Raw genomic sequence first — 14,458 nt, 5'->3', positions numbered from 1 at the left:
ATGTTTTTATGTTATTATTCGGTGATTTCGTGATGAATTGTTAAAATTGATAGATATTTCTTTTTGTTAAACCATGTGATGATATTCTAATGACTAACAACATGCTTCTGTATTCTAACATACAACAATTTAATTTATGAGTCATTGAGCTTTTTAAGAATGAAGCTTCATCGTTAATGTTTTTCGTTAATACTTAATGCTTTAATGTTTTATGTGTCTTAAATTAATAATCGATGGTTTTGAATTTGTTTTATTTAAGTTTAATCAAGTAGGCTATCAATGGTTGATAGTTTAATGTGTCTCAAACGGGTTATCAATTCTAATAAAACTTAATAGTGGTTGTTTAATTTATTGAATTGATATTTGATAGTGACCAAAAGTAAGAATTTCGGATATCCGATTTTAGTATCCGAATCCGTATTCGGAATTACGGATATCCGAAATTTCGGATACGGAATCGGATACAAAATAAACACTATCCGAATTTTCGGATATCCGGTTTTGAACACCCCTAGTGATGGCAGATGGTGGGTGACTTTATGGTATTGGACGAGTATTTTCTAATAAACAAAACATTAATTTAAAATGAAAAAGAGAAATATAAATTAATAAAAAAATCGGATTAGGAGTAAAAGAGTAATTTCGGTTTCCATCGTTGTCCTCAACGTGTTAAATCTGGTAAACCACAGAGAACAAAAAAGACAAAAAGGAAGCAACGTTAAAATGACCCAAATATAGTTGAGGGACCATTTTTCAAACCAAAGTGAAAGGGTTGTTTGTGAACAAAAACATAAAGGTGAAGAGTCAATGTTATAAGTATAAATACTAATAATATGTAATAAAAGGCAAGGGTTATGAAAAATTCAAACCAAAGTTAAAGGGTTGTTTGTGAACAAAAGCATAAAGGTGAATGGTCAATGTTGTAAATAGTGGAGGACCAAAAGAGACAAAAATGTGCCACTTTACTGTTAAAATTTTTCAGAACTTTAATATAATAATAATAATAAATAAATAAATAAGAAATAAATAATAAAAATTTAGAATAAGAATAACAATGAAGCTACATCCTATACAACCTCAAAATTACTATGGTACCTTAATTTTACATTTTTATTTTTTCCTATTGAAAATCATGTCCGTAGTAAGAGCTAACTCCGTATCGTCTAAGCTTACATTGACTTTCTAATTTTCTTCCTTAACGCCCTCTCTTCATCACATCATTGATTGTGATTGTCTCCACTCTACTAGAACTCGTCACATCCTTGATTGTGATTGTCTCCACTCTATTAAGAACAACCATTGGTTGTCTTCTATGTATATGTCTAAACCACACAACCTTCCTTCTCTTAATTTCACAATGATCGACGCTTGGGATGAATAATTGTACCACATCTCAATCCCTACCGGTACTGTACCGGAACCGAATTGTACCGAATTTAAAAATATGGGACGATACTCGATACTCTAAAATCACGAAATTCGAGATTCGGTGTCGTCGGTACTGGTGCCAGTAGTGGTACCATATCGATAATGTTAATTCGGTTCGGTACATGGAATTGACATTCAATCAAATTCGGTTTTCGAGAAATCGGAAACGCTATCGGTTTTGTCTCACACCCATCGCTAATTGACGCCACTCCTATCTCATTTCTAATATTCGTGTTAAAATATGTACTTGTTAAAATTAAACTTTTTTAAAAAAAGTTTTTGTATAAGAGATGATATTTATTCATAGATATTCTGAAAGATAAAATCAATGAAAATCCTATTTAGCAAAAACAAAAGTTTATAGAAATATTAACCATTGGCTATATATATATATATATATATATATATATATATATATATATATATATATATATATATATATATATATTCTAGTTTCCATGATTAAAGCTCGGTGATTGGATTGTATGTTTCCACATGTAAGGTATAAGGCTGAACGGAGTGGTAGTTGTATGGAACTCGACATGTTGAGGTGACAATGCCATTTCATTGGCACACCAAGCTCTGGTGCTAGTATACACAAGAAATTTACCGTTGACGGTACTCCCTTGCCATTCCTTCTCTCTCTTCCCTTTTCCATATTTTCTTCCATTTTGCATAATTTTCTTGCAAAATGGTACCAATGGTAAATCCTAAGTGGAGACTTTCGCCTAATTTCTAAGTTTTAGCAAAAAAAAAAAAAGGAGAAAATAAGAGACAAGAAATAAGAAAAAATTTGTATTTTGTTTTGAGTCGGAGAGAAATGAAAAGAAAATTAAATGTTTTGTTATTTCTCTCCAAATTCTTTCAAATTTGAAGGAAAGTTAGGAGGAAAAAATGATCTTTCAATTTCATTTCACTTTCTTCCTTTATGCAATGTCACCATGTTCTCGAGGTGTTCTTGAGTTTTTTTTAAGGAGAGAAATGAAAGGAAATGAGAGGAAAATGGTATTTTCGAGTTTCATCTAAAGAAGGAAAGGGGAGGAAACGAAAGGAAAAAGTTATTTTGGAGTTTCGTTTAAGAAAGGAAAGAGAAGAAAATGTAGGGATTGGGAGGGGAAGACAAGATTTATTTTTTAAGTTTTCTTTCCTCCCATTCTTTATTTCCTTCCTAAAAAACTCGAGATATGAAACTCGATAATAGTCAATGTTTTAAAAACCGGTTTGAGTCAGCCGGTCGAACCGGTTCGACCGGGAACCGAGGGAGATAGCGGTTCAACTATCTCCGGTTTTACATTGATTTTTGAACCGGATTGAACCGGTCGGTTTTAGAAAAACCCGGTTGAACCGGTCAAAATAAACCGGTTGAACCGGTTAAATCAAATAAAAACACATAAAAAAGAATCATTTACATAATAAACTTTGGTGATTTGTTTTTTTTTTGTTTTTTTTTTTCATATCTATTTAGTTTTCTCTAAATAAAAACATATGAAAATGTTATAAAGTTTTTTCATGTGTTTGTATTCATCTAAAACTATATTTCGTTATGGTAATATACTTTATTTTCTTTTTGACGTATATGGATTGATGTAAAACAATAAAATTTATGGTTATGTGTTATTCTAATGTATTTGGATTCATCTACAATTTATTTTTATGTGTATTTTTAATGTTTGAACTTGTAAATATTAAATTCAGAATTTATATATATATATGTATGTATGTGTAGGAAAATAGAAAAAAACATGGAAAATATAGAAACCGGCTGACCCGACGGTCGAACTGGGAACCGGTCACCATACCGGTTCAACTAAAAATCCGGTTTTTAAAACACTGATAGTAGTATAACACCAATTTTTTTTTGTTTTTGTTTTGGAATTCCACCCATCCATAAAAAATAACTACTCCATTTAGCCTAAAGTTCAAACTATAAAACACCAAAAGAAATATTATCGATCCACGATTTACACCCACATAACGCTCCTTACAACATAACATATTTGACACGAACCCTTGGTCGAAGCCGTTTATCATTTATTTTAATAGTTTTTTGGTAGATACATGAAGCGTTTTGGAGTGTTTGAGAGCTTCTAGCTTTTAGCGTTTGACAAAACGCTTCGTTTAAAACATAAAGCGTCGTTTGACACTACAAACTTCTAACGTTTAGTTTAATCAAAACGCTCCAAATTCAAATGCTACTTCATGTAGCATTTAACAAAACGCTACAAGCTACAAACTACCCGCTACCGGTTAGTTTTGCCGAACACCCGCAGTGAATAAGTTGATAGATTGTATAAAATATACTTAAAAAATAAAAATAGGGATAGACGAGTTATAAAATTGGTTTTGGTATGAATATTTTGGCAATGTGGAGGGAGAACAGAATTTGGGCAAAGAAGAGAAAATGGAAGAGAAGGACAATCAGAATCCTAACAACAGTTCATCATCGTCGTTCGTGATCAAGATACCCTCATACGAAGAAGTTATTCAGAGTTCTCAATCGAAAACCCCTCCCCAGTCTCTTTTCAATCCTTCTCAGTCCTTCTCTCAGGCCTTCAACTCCATTAAGAACACCGAGTTTTACGCTCCACCTCCACCTCCTTCCTCCTCTTCAATTCCAAGGTAGCTGTGTTAATCGTTTCATGCATTTTCTTATCTATGATTTTAGCTAATGTTGCATAAAAATTAGGGCTTTTTTCTTTTGTCAGGGGAATTCAGCCATCTGGGGTTGATGCTACTCCTTCTTCGCCGTCGCCACCAGTTGCAACTGCACGTTCTACCGGAGCATCTTCGTCTTCTACGCCAAGCCGCAACGCAATACTTGTTAGTCATAGACAGGTGAGATACTTTGATATAAAAGCCCACTCTTTTGCTGCAACTGCCATTTTTTAATTTCATTGGCTTCTTGTGCGTAATCACGATGTCGAATTTATGATTGTATTAGGGTTTTTTTACTTTACTTATATCATCCACAGACAATACATATACACAGAATTGCATCTATTACACTGCCTTTATACGGAAAACCCATTGTCGTTTGAAGCTTGTAGAGTGTGTACTGCTTATTACACTGCCTTTATGTACTGATTTGCATCTATTTTTTCTTTTTTTGTTTATTCCTGCAGAAGGGAAATCCTTTGCTTAAACATATAAGAAATGTGAGGTGGGCTTTTGCAGATGTTGTCTCTGACTACGTCTTGGGACAACAATCATGTGCTCTATATCTCAGGTTTCATCTTCATTTTAGTTCTTCTTAATGACCCCTCAATCACATAGGCTTTAGTTTCCAAAATTTTAAAGATTCTTTAACCTCACTCTTATAAGTTATATCTAATCTCATATTCTCATTCTGATCATTATGATTATTTCCATGCAGTATTAGGTATCACCTGCTTCACCCGGACTACCTGTATTTCAGAATAAGGGAATTGGGAAAAAATTTCAAGCTTCGTGTTGTTTTATGCCATATTGATGTTGTAAGAACTTGATATCCATAGTTGAATCTTTGATTTGTTTCTTCGGAATAAAGTATGAAATATAGCATATATGTAGGTTTACACTTTTCAGTTACATAACTGAACAAAAAGATTAATCATCTCAACCATTATTACTGATTCATGTGGGACAATTTAATTAAAATCTGATGAAAATGATGTGATTGATATAAATATGATCATGAGAATATAACTATGTGATTGATGAATCTTTTTGTTGTTTTATGTTTTAGGAGGATGTTGTAAAGCCATTGTTGGAAGTTACCAGAACAGCTCTGCTTCATGACTGTACTCTTTTGTGTGGTTGGAGGTATCTTTCATTCTTCCTGTCTTAAATAAATATATTTTCCTTAATTTACAAAAAATCCATGCTTCATTTTGTTTATTAAGATCATAAGTATCTGTAATTTTGTTCTAAAGATGGACTAAACAATAATATCGCATGTTCTAATCATTCTTGAGGGTGGCAATTCTAATGTTTTGGAATCATATTGTTGATTTGTTTTAGGAGTTATAAAATGAGTGAAAGAATCCAACTTTTATGCTACAAAAACTTACAAAATTCATGTGTTATTTGTTTCAGCTTGGAAGAATGTGGTCGATATCTGGAAACAATAAAAGTTTATGAAAATAAACCTGCAGACTTCATTCAAGGCCAAATGGATACAGACTATTTATCACGGGTAATTTGCTCAAGTTCTTGACTTTCTTTCAAGATTTTTTATGGGATTTCTCTCTCTGCTAATTTTGGCTATAAAAAGGTTTTCTTGATTGCATTAATGAACTTTGATTGCAGTTATCACACGCCCTAACATCAGTTCGACATGTCAACAAGACAGATGTGGTTACTCTGGGCTCTACATTTGGGGTACTTTAGTAAATTTTGAATCTGATTAAAGTTCAAGATAGTTTAGTAATTTTATAATAAATATCCAAAAAACTGATTACTTGCAGTCTCTTTCTCATATTATGGATGCTTCCATGGAGGATCTGGCTCGTTGCCCTGGCATTGGAGAACGAAAAGTACATCTCTTCGCTCTTATAATACCATAATAGCAACATACTTATACTTCTTTCCTCATATTCTAATAGCAATATGTAACAAACAAAGTCAAAACATTAGTAGGTTGCTATTATGAGTAAAAGTTGTATACATATATAAGCATGTTGTGATTATTGTTAACATGTTTTCTCTTATTGTTAATGGTTTATTAGGTAAAGCGTCTGTATGACACTTTCCATGAACCATTCAAACGCACGGTTTCCAAGCAGCATCCACCACCCGAAGCATCTGCCCAACCTTTCACTCCAAGTGAAGCACAAGAAGACGAAAAAGTAGGAAGTTCAAGTAAGCGCGATAAAAAAGAAGCTAATTTATCCGTAAAATCAGCGCTTTCAGCAGCTTTCGCAAAATACAAGGAGAAAGTTAGCACAGAAAAATAAATAAAACAGAAAGTACAAGTATAAGTACATGTACAACCTGTTCTGTCATATGTCATGAGCAAAGATCAATTTATTTATTTGTGTCATTCGTTGAATACAAATCAAGATTCTAGTGACATCTAAGATCTAGGGCTTACTCGTTTACTAAACCTAAAAGAACTAGAAGCACTCCCCGCAGATAAATTGTTTACTATTGGAATCAAGGATTGTACAACGTCTGTCATTAGAGGCCGATAATCGGCTTCGGTTTGCACACACATGGCTGCGATTGCGGCTACCTGTATAAACAAGACGTTGAGTTAGTTATTTGGTGACTTATTGTGGTAATGATTGTTTGGAAGCTTAGTTGAATCGAGACCTGAATTAGATCCTTTCTTGAGTATTGACCATGTAGATTTGGATCAACCATTTCGACAACTTGAGCTCTATTTGTTAACCTTGGAAGAGCCTAATGTAGGAGCACAAGGTTTCAATTACGGAAAAAATAAAGAAAAGATGGTATATAATATAATCTATTTTGATACTGCTCTTGTCCAAGAACGCTTAACCATAAAGTTTTGATGGTAACCGGTGCCTCATGGTTTTAAAATGCGCCTTGGAATGAGAGGCATCGTGTATCCACACTTAAAAAAAAATAAAATTCAAAGTTGTTTATCTTATCATGTCCTGTGTAACAGAAGGGTCCTATATGTAACTGAAAATCCATGAGTGTACTTACCCAAGAGACAAGGACATGTTCTCCAGGTGGTCGGTTTGTGTCGATAGGTACACGTCCCGTTAAGAGTTCTAGCAAAACGACACCATAGCTATAGACATCTGATTTGGTTGTTAGCTTTCCAGTTGAAGCATACCTAACATTGTCGAAAGTATAAAAAATATGTATAACGTCACGTCAAACCTATATGATTGACATCACAATTGACGTGATAGATAAATAATGAACTCACTCAGGTGCCAGGTATCCCGTGGTTCCTAAAACACGGGTCGAGATTAGACCGTTGAGTTTGTCTGATCCGATCTTGGCCAACCCAAAATCGGTGACCTTTCCTCGAAAATTTTCGTCTAACAAAATGTTTGATGATTTAAAATCACGGTGTATGATAGATGGTCTGGTGTGTTCATGGAGGAACTCAAGTGCCTTTGCGGAATTGAGGGCGATTCTCATCCGGATGCCCCAAATCAATGCTTGAGATCGTCCATCGGAAGAGTGGAGGTGATCGTGAAGAGTACCATTCGCCATATATTCAAATACAAGGAGCCTGTGTTGATTATCAGCACAGTATCCAAGTAGGTCCACCAAATATGGACATTGTAAACGACTTAGTAAATCCACCTACATTAAACAATAAGATTTTTAATAAGAAATAAAACTAAAATTAATGTCAAAATTTTGATTATATTTTATTTTAATAATTTAAAATAAAATGGTTGTAATTGTAATGTGACATCACATATACCTCGGACCGAAAAGCACGTTCACCTTGCTTCCCTTCCCTGTGAAGCAATTTAATAGCACAAACGGTGCCGTCACGGAGTACCCCTCGGTAAACCATACCGAAACTACCCTTGCCCACAAGGTTAGCTTGGGTGAAGTTGCCCGTAGCTGATTCCAGCTCTTTATATGTGAATACTTGTACACCTCTAGATGTTGCTAATGGCAGGCTGCATGGACTTCCTCCATAGATACACCCCCGCTTCCCATCTACCTCTCAAAATTAAAGATAAAATTATTCTCGTCTTTTTTCCACTTAAATGAATAAAAATAATTATTAATTACATATTTGTCAGTGTTTTGGTACATAAAAATGATGGTATTCAGATTAATAAAAGCGGTAATTTAGTAAAATTAAATGGAGGTTAGATGTTGTAGACGTAGTTTACCTGGGCCACCATCGAATGTTATGATGCTATGAGAGATGAACATGCAATTTTGGTTGTGTTTGGTGTTTCCATTTGGTTTTAGAGATTTTACACGGCGGAGCAATGCTACAATTAGAGAAATTGCAAGGAGTAAAATGACAAGAACGATGGGGATGACAACCACAAGAATGGTGGATTCCGGGAGAATGTCACGGTGGTGGTATTGGTGTCGTTGTTGGTGGTGGTGGTGTAAATGAGTGTGGTTTTCGTTGACATGCATTCTCGATGGCGGCTCTGTGTCTGTGGTGTTCGTCTCCATTTTCACTGAAACCGATAAAGATAGGAGAGAGATAGAAGGGGGAGGGGGGGCTTAAACGGGGTTGGATGTAAAGAGTAGTGATAATTATATAAGTGAGTCTTTTTTTTTTTTTTTAAAGGCATAAATGATTAATAACTTTTACCACATAAAGTACAAGTGAATATTAAGATATTTATCATTTTTATTATGTATTTAGTAAATATATTTTATCAAACTGATACATATATTAATACCGATTAAATTGGACTACCTAATGTAAATCATTAATGTAGTTTGGTAATTTTATTTTGTTCTCCTCGTACCAAATGTTAGAGAAATTGAGTAATCTAACCATTTTTTTTTGAAAAAAATAACCTCTATTATTTTATTTTTTTGCAAAATAACCGTGGTGTCCGAAAGAGTTATTCCGGAGTCCATTTTGGACTCCATGGCGGGTTGGGCCGGCTTATCAAAGACCCTCCGAAATGCTTATTTCGGAGTAATAATACTTATTCCGAATTTCGATTTTGATTTTCAAATTCATTTTCCGGATTATATTCCTATATATTTCGGATCTTGATTTTATTCTAGATCTTGAATTATAAACGCATTCCGACACGTTTGGGCACGCTTTCCGACATCCCAACACATTCCGACACACATTTTGATCTCCGACTTAAGATATGGAAAATGATCACAATGACATAGTTGTTTTACGGGTAACTCCTTTACTCTTTTACTCTTAGTAGTTTAGTTTGAAGATTTTGTTTTTATAAACTTCATTCGGTATGCAATGTACATCTCTAGAATAAACCGAACACATTCCGGAGTAGCAAAACATGTTGACAATGCATTAGGACCAACCCAAACTAGTTTAATTATTTATATTAGGGTATTATACATAAAAAGTTAGTATTCCAAAACAAAACATACCATTCCGGAATGCTTTAGAATGCGAGGAACTAGTCTGGAATACGAAGAACATGTCCAACACGCAAGGAACTTGTTATAACTTATAACAAGTTTTATATTTGCAGCACGACAAAATTTTTTATGCATAAATTACACTTACTTGTAAATCCAAAGTCGCTGTGGATATTCTTGCGACACTTAGAGATAGACCGGTATACAAGACTATGTTCCAGAATTCATGTTTTGGAAGGTGGTTATATATTCCTAAGGTTGATGGGCATCTTTTACTTCTACATTACGTGTTTTGCTACAAAATTATCACGGACCCTCGAAACGAAGTAGAGGAAATGGTTTTTGAGATTGAGGGTTATGAGCTGTCTTTCAGGAAGAAAGAATTTTGTCTTCTCACTAGCTTCCACTTTGGTGACAATTTTCCTGCCTTTGTTTTTGGCGTCACCTTCCATTCCCGTGTATTTCCTATGGTTGTAAGGAATGTCTTTGTGAAATTAGATGACGTGATTGATGTGTTTAAACATTCTTTTAATTAGTTATCGGACGGAGATGCGGATTTGTATACATTTTTAAGGTAAAATACATGATTAACAATTTAACATTTTTTGTTTGATAATATTTTAATACATGATTCTTTTAGATATGGATTCTTGAGAATCTTCATGTGAGGAGTTTGTTTGGTACTCGACAATCGAATGTGATCTTTCGGGTTGTTGCATGATCAAAACTGTGGCCTTTATGTGCGGTTGAGTGCAACCAATTTATAATCATCAATGACATATGATTTCTTATATATTTTACAATTTTATTCTATATATATAATTTATGTTTATTTATAATTTATAATTTTGTTTGTAGAATAATAGACTTATACAGAAGTTGGAGCCAACAAAAGAGGAGAGTCGTGTTGAATGGTGGATAGTTAGCTTCGTGTGGATTGATCGCCCTGATTTACCTATCATAGACGTTCACAGGGCATATTCTCTAACATCACCACCCTAACACTCGCCTACCCATGAGCCTCGAAAAAAGAAGACACGAATAGATGTTGCATCTAACCTACCAACACCACTACTGCCACCCACTGTACCATCAACTGATAAGGACCAAACTATTATTGGACTTCGACAGAAGTTGAGGTCACATGAGATTCGTTTTTCAGAACATGATACAACTTTTGCCATGCTTCTAAAACTTATTAATAAGACACCCCGAAGATGATGTTGGTACCTCAAAAGGGGTGGAGGTACACTGTTAATTATTTCACTCCCATACAATTTTTATTTAAGTTTATGATATACCCATTATTGCATCGTTTATAATTAAATACTATTGAACTGTACAAGCACTTACTATAGAATATGTTGGTACAGGTACATCATAACAACCATTGAATGACGTCTCTGAACAACTGTATGCATATATGCAAACATCAGATTTAAAAGAGATTCCACGGGAACAATACAAAATGCCTCCAACACATCTTAGGCATTTTCTACTGTAACACCATGTTTCGAAATCGTTTCCTAATTCGGGGTCCGTGACCTGAAGACCATTTATCACAAGTGTGACATCCCCAAAATCTCGGCCAGAAAAGACCGATTTTCATTTATGCTTTTAAATATTTTCAGAGTAAATCCTTTTGATTTGAAAGAGTTGCGGAATTTGTTCCCAAAAACAAAACATGATAAAACATTGTTTACCAAAGCATTTCATAAAAGAAATGTATTTTCATTATAATCAAAACTCGGGGTGTCATGTTCCGATACAGACCAATAAGCATAAACGAATACATTACAAGTCATATAACAAATATAAACATATGCAGACTTGTAAACAAAACAACTTGATGGTTCATCCATCTCATGCCCTTCCGCCACTACCTGTAATACAATTTAAAACTGAGTGGGTCAGGCTTGGGAGCCTGGTGAGCATATAGGGTTTTCAACCCACAATAAATATCATATTTAATTTTCACCAACCAACAATAACCCAATTACCCATTCCCGTTATTCTCACTTTAATGTCCCTAAAACAACTAACATAAGGGACTTAGTCTAAGAATATTTCATCGGGGCGACAACACATGCTTCGGGGGTACCTCAGCAATATAAGTCAAATAAGGCAACCATGAGGGGGATGGAGTACAGCGAATGAACACCCAAGTTCATTAACACCTACAGGTGGCGAACCTGCTAATGTTTCCACAAGACTGTCTAGAATAGCCAGTGGTCGTCATCTAAACTCCGCTAGATGACTCAATCAAACAACAACGAGGCCTCTCATCTGTTTATTACACACCAACTGTCTACCCATGTTCTACCCAACACATTAGTAGATAAAAATATACATTTGTATACATAGTTTAAAGAAAACCTGTATAGCATGCTTTAATCAACACCTATATCACATAACAGATGAGGCACACACACACATAACACATATCTCATAAAGAAATAAGCAGATCTATAAGATAGAAGAGAGTGAATACTCATTCACACATAACACAACCAAATATATACACATAGCACGTATTTTATATATAATACTTTGTATTATTGTATTTGGAAAGAAAATAACTACACACTCACACTTATAAACAACAATACTCTTAATACACTCGAACCAAACTCGTATTATTATTGTGTTTATGAAAGGTAGTATACACTCACTTGATCAGAAGATGATCGGACAACACTACGGCTTATAGAAGTAGTAATCCACAGCAGATCTGGAAGATCTTCACAAAAATCGAACTTCTCGCGGGCAGAGCTTCGACTCGGGAACCGCACTTCTCGGGATCTTCGGGATCTCGGGACTTGCCTCGGGGCTAGAGTATGATATCGGGGCTTCGGGGTATTTCTGGAACGCAAAACGATGCAAAACGGGAGAGAGAAGAGAAGAAATTGGCAATTGGGTCGGCTGCCTTCGGTTCCTATTTATAGGAGGCTGGAGCCTCGGAGTACGCGGGGCGTACTGCCCAAAACGTCATTGCTTACGTATCCGAAGTGCTCGAGTGCGAGTGTCGACATCCCTCGGAGTACGCGGGGCGTACCTCGGATCAGATCGGTGACTCCTTCGGATAATGCTTCCGAATTTTGATTTAAATTTAAATACAAAATGATTAATAAACTTCGGAAATTCATAACTTCTTCATACGAACTCCGCTTTCGACGTTCTTTATATCCACGGAAAGGTGAGACCACGCTCTACGACTTTCGTTTAGACTCCGTCGGCTAATTTTGACTTTATTTTTATTAATTATTTTTAATAGGCCGGGACAGAAACTTTCGTTATAAATTCATAACTTCTTCGTTTGACGTCCGTTCTCGCCTAACTTTTTATCGCTTCGATACCAACAATGAGATCTTCGATTCTCATTTAGATTGCTTCGGCTAAAAACCCCTCGATCTCAAATCGAGTAAAACAGGTTGCACACCGCTAAGCCGAAACTTCGATAAATCATAACTCCCTCATACGAAGTCAGATTTGGGCGTTCTATATATATTCGGAAACCTCGTTTCAACTACTACAACATTATTCAAAGATAGTAAGTTTATTTTACACTTAAATTTTGACGCTTATTTTTATTCTTAATTATTCAAACCACATAATTAAGCAATTAAGCACAAAACACACAATACTCAAATAATACAATCTTATTACTTCAAAATGGGTTACAAAGGTTAACCTAGACTATTACATTACTAAAAATGGCAAGCCCAGAAACACAAGCGTTACAATTCTCTGCACCTTAGAATGATTCCGTCCCCGGAATCACACATCAACAAACAAATGCGGATAGCGACTCAACATGTCACTCTCCGTCTCCCAGGTGAGATTCGGCCCATTCGTGTGTTTCCATCGGACAAGCACTAATCCAACCATTTTGCGTCGCAACTTCTTAGTCTTTCGGTCAACAATTGCCTCTGGTTCTTCAATCAACCTTTTGTTCTCATCAATTCTCAATTCAGAAATTGGAATTATACCGGGAACTTCTCCCGTGAACTTCCTCAAATAACACACATGAAAAGTGTTGTGAATTCCATTCAGTTCTTCGGGTAATTCGAGCTTGTAAGCTTGGTTCCCAATCCTTTGAAGGACTTTAAACGGTCCAATAAACCTTGGACTCAACTTTCCCCTTTTACCAAATCTTATAAGTCCCTTCCACGGCGAGACTTTAAGCAAAACCGAATCTCCAACCTCAAAAGTCATCGGTCTTCGCTTCTTGTTAGCATAGCTCTTTTGACGATCTTGAGCTGCTAACATTCTTTCCCTAATTATTTTCAACTTTTCAGCAGTTTGATGAACCATCTCTGGTCCCATAAACTGCTTTTCCCCAGCCTCAAGCCAACAAGACGGCGTACGACACTTCTGTCCATACAAAGCTTGATAAGGTGCGATCTTAATGCTCGAGTGAAAACTATTATTATAGGAAAATTCTACCAACGGTAAATGTTCATCCCAATTACCTAGGAATTCCAAGGTACATGCTCTCAGCATATCTTCAAGTGTTTGTATTGTTCTTTCACTCTGACCATCAGTCTGCGGATGGTAAGCTGTGCTTAAACATAACTTGGTACCCATTTCCTCTTGTAGACTTTTCCAAAACCTTGAGGTGAAACGGCTATCACGATCCAATACAATCGTTAACGGAACACCGTGAAGCCTCACAATTTCCTTCACATAAGAATTTGCAAGCTTCTCCATAGACCACTTCTCCTTGGCTGCTATGAAATGCGCACTCTTAGTGAATCGATCAACGACCACCCAAATCATGTCGTGACCATTCTTTGTTCTGGGCAGTTTAGTGACAAAATCCATAGCAATGTCTTCCCACTTACCCATAGGCACAGGCAATGGTTCTAAACTCCCGTAAGGTTTCTGATGTTGTGTCTTGACTCTCGCACAAGTCACACACTCGGCCACATACTTTGCAACATCAAGCTTCATCGTCGGCCACCAGTAGTAGGGTTTCAGGTCCCTATACATTTTAGTGCTACCCGGATGAATT

General features: G+C 35.6%; 2 protein-coding genes across 2 annotated transcripts; one reads left to right on the top strand and one right to left on the bottom strand.

The window, feature by feature from the left end:
- Positions 1-3,783: 3,783 nt before the first annotated feature.
- On the top strand, positions 3,784-6,689 carry ERCC1 (nucleotide repair protein). Its single transcript, XM_079024914.1, has 9 exons — positions 3,784-4,047; positions 4,134-4,263; positions 4,551-4,654; positions 4,802-4,901; positions 5,153-5,229; positions 5,503-5,602; positions 5,716-5,787; positions 5,874-5,942; positions 6,135-6,689. The coding sequence occupies exons 1-9, from the start codon at positions 3,830-3,832 to the stop codon at positions 6,360-6,362; spliced, it is 1,098 nt and encodes a 365-aa protein (XP_078881040.1). The 5' UTR covers positions 3,784-3,829; the 3' UTR covers positions 6,363-6,689.
- Positions 6,418-8,593, bottom strand: LOC145087020 (putative serine/threonine-protein kinase PBL7). The gene is made up of 6 exons (XM_079024913.1): positions 8,244-8,593; positions 7,820-8,064; positions 7,310-7,695; positions 7,081-7,213; positions 6,721-6,810; positions 6,418-6,640 (listed from the first exon to the last, which is right to left on the bottom strand). Exons 1-6 carry the CDS (start codon positions 8,539-8,541, stop codon positions 6,482-6,484), a joined length of 1,311 nt encoding a protein of 436 aa, XP_078881039.1. The 5' UTR covers positions 8,542-8,593; the 3' UTR covers positions 6,418-6,481.
- Positions 8,594-14,458: the final 5,865 nt, after the last annotated feature.

The sequence above is a fragment of the Lactuca serriola genome, chromosome 2 (assembly GCF_051521515.1).
Source record: "Lactuca serriola cultivar US96UC23 chromosome 2, Lser_US96UC23_V15, whole genome shotgun sequence".
NCBI lineage: Eukaryota > Viridiplantae > Streptophyta > Magnoliopsida > Asterales > Asteraceae > Lactuca > Lactuca serriola.
This window is presented reverse-complemented; position numbering and strand designations above follow the sequence as displayed.

Excerpts from the sequence above, each read along its gene's own strand:
- ERCC1 (XM_079024914.1), top strand. The coding sequence starts at position 3,830 with ATGGAAGAGAAGGACAATCAGAATCCTAACAACAGTTCATCATCGTCG. Across the intron at positions 4,902-5,152 it reads TTTTATGCCATATTGATGTT|GAGGATGTTGTAAAGCCATT; the intron begins GTAAGAACTTGA and ends TTTATGTTTTAG. Across the intron at positions 5,788-5,873 it reads CTCTGGGCTCTACATTTGGG|TCTCTTTCTCATATTATGGA; the intron begins GTACTTTAGTAA and ends GATTACTTGCAG.
- LOC145087020 (XM_079024913.1), bottom strand. The coding sequence starts at position 8,541 with ATGGAGACGAACACCACAGACACAGAGCCGCCATCGAGAATGCATGTC. Across the intron at positions 8,065-8,243 it reads AACATTCGATGGTGGCCCAG|ATGGGAAGCGGGGGTGTATC; the intron begins GTAAACTACGTC and ends TTTGAGAGGTAG. Across the intron at positions 6,641-6,720 it reads CAAGAAAGGATCTAATTCAG|GTAGCCGCAATCGCAGCCAT; the intron begins GTCTCGATTCAA and ends TTGTTTATACAG.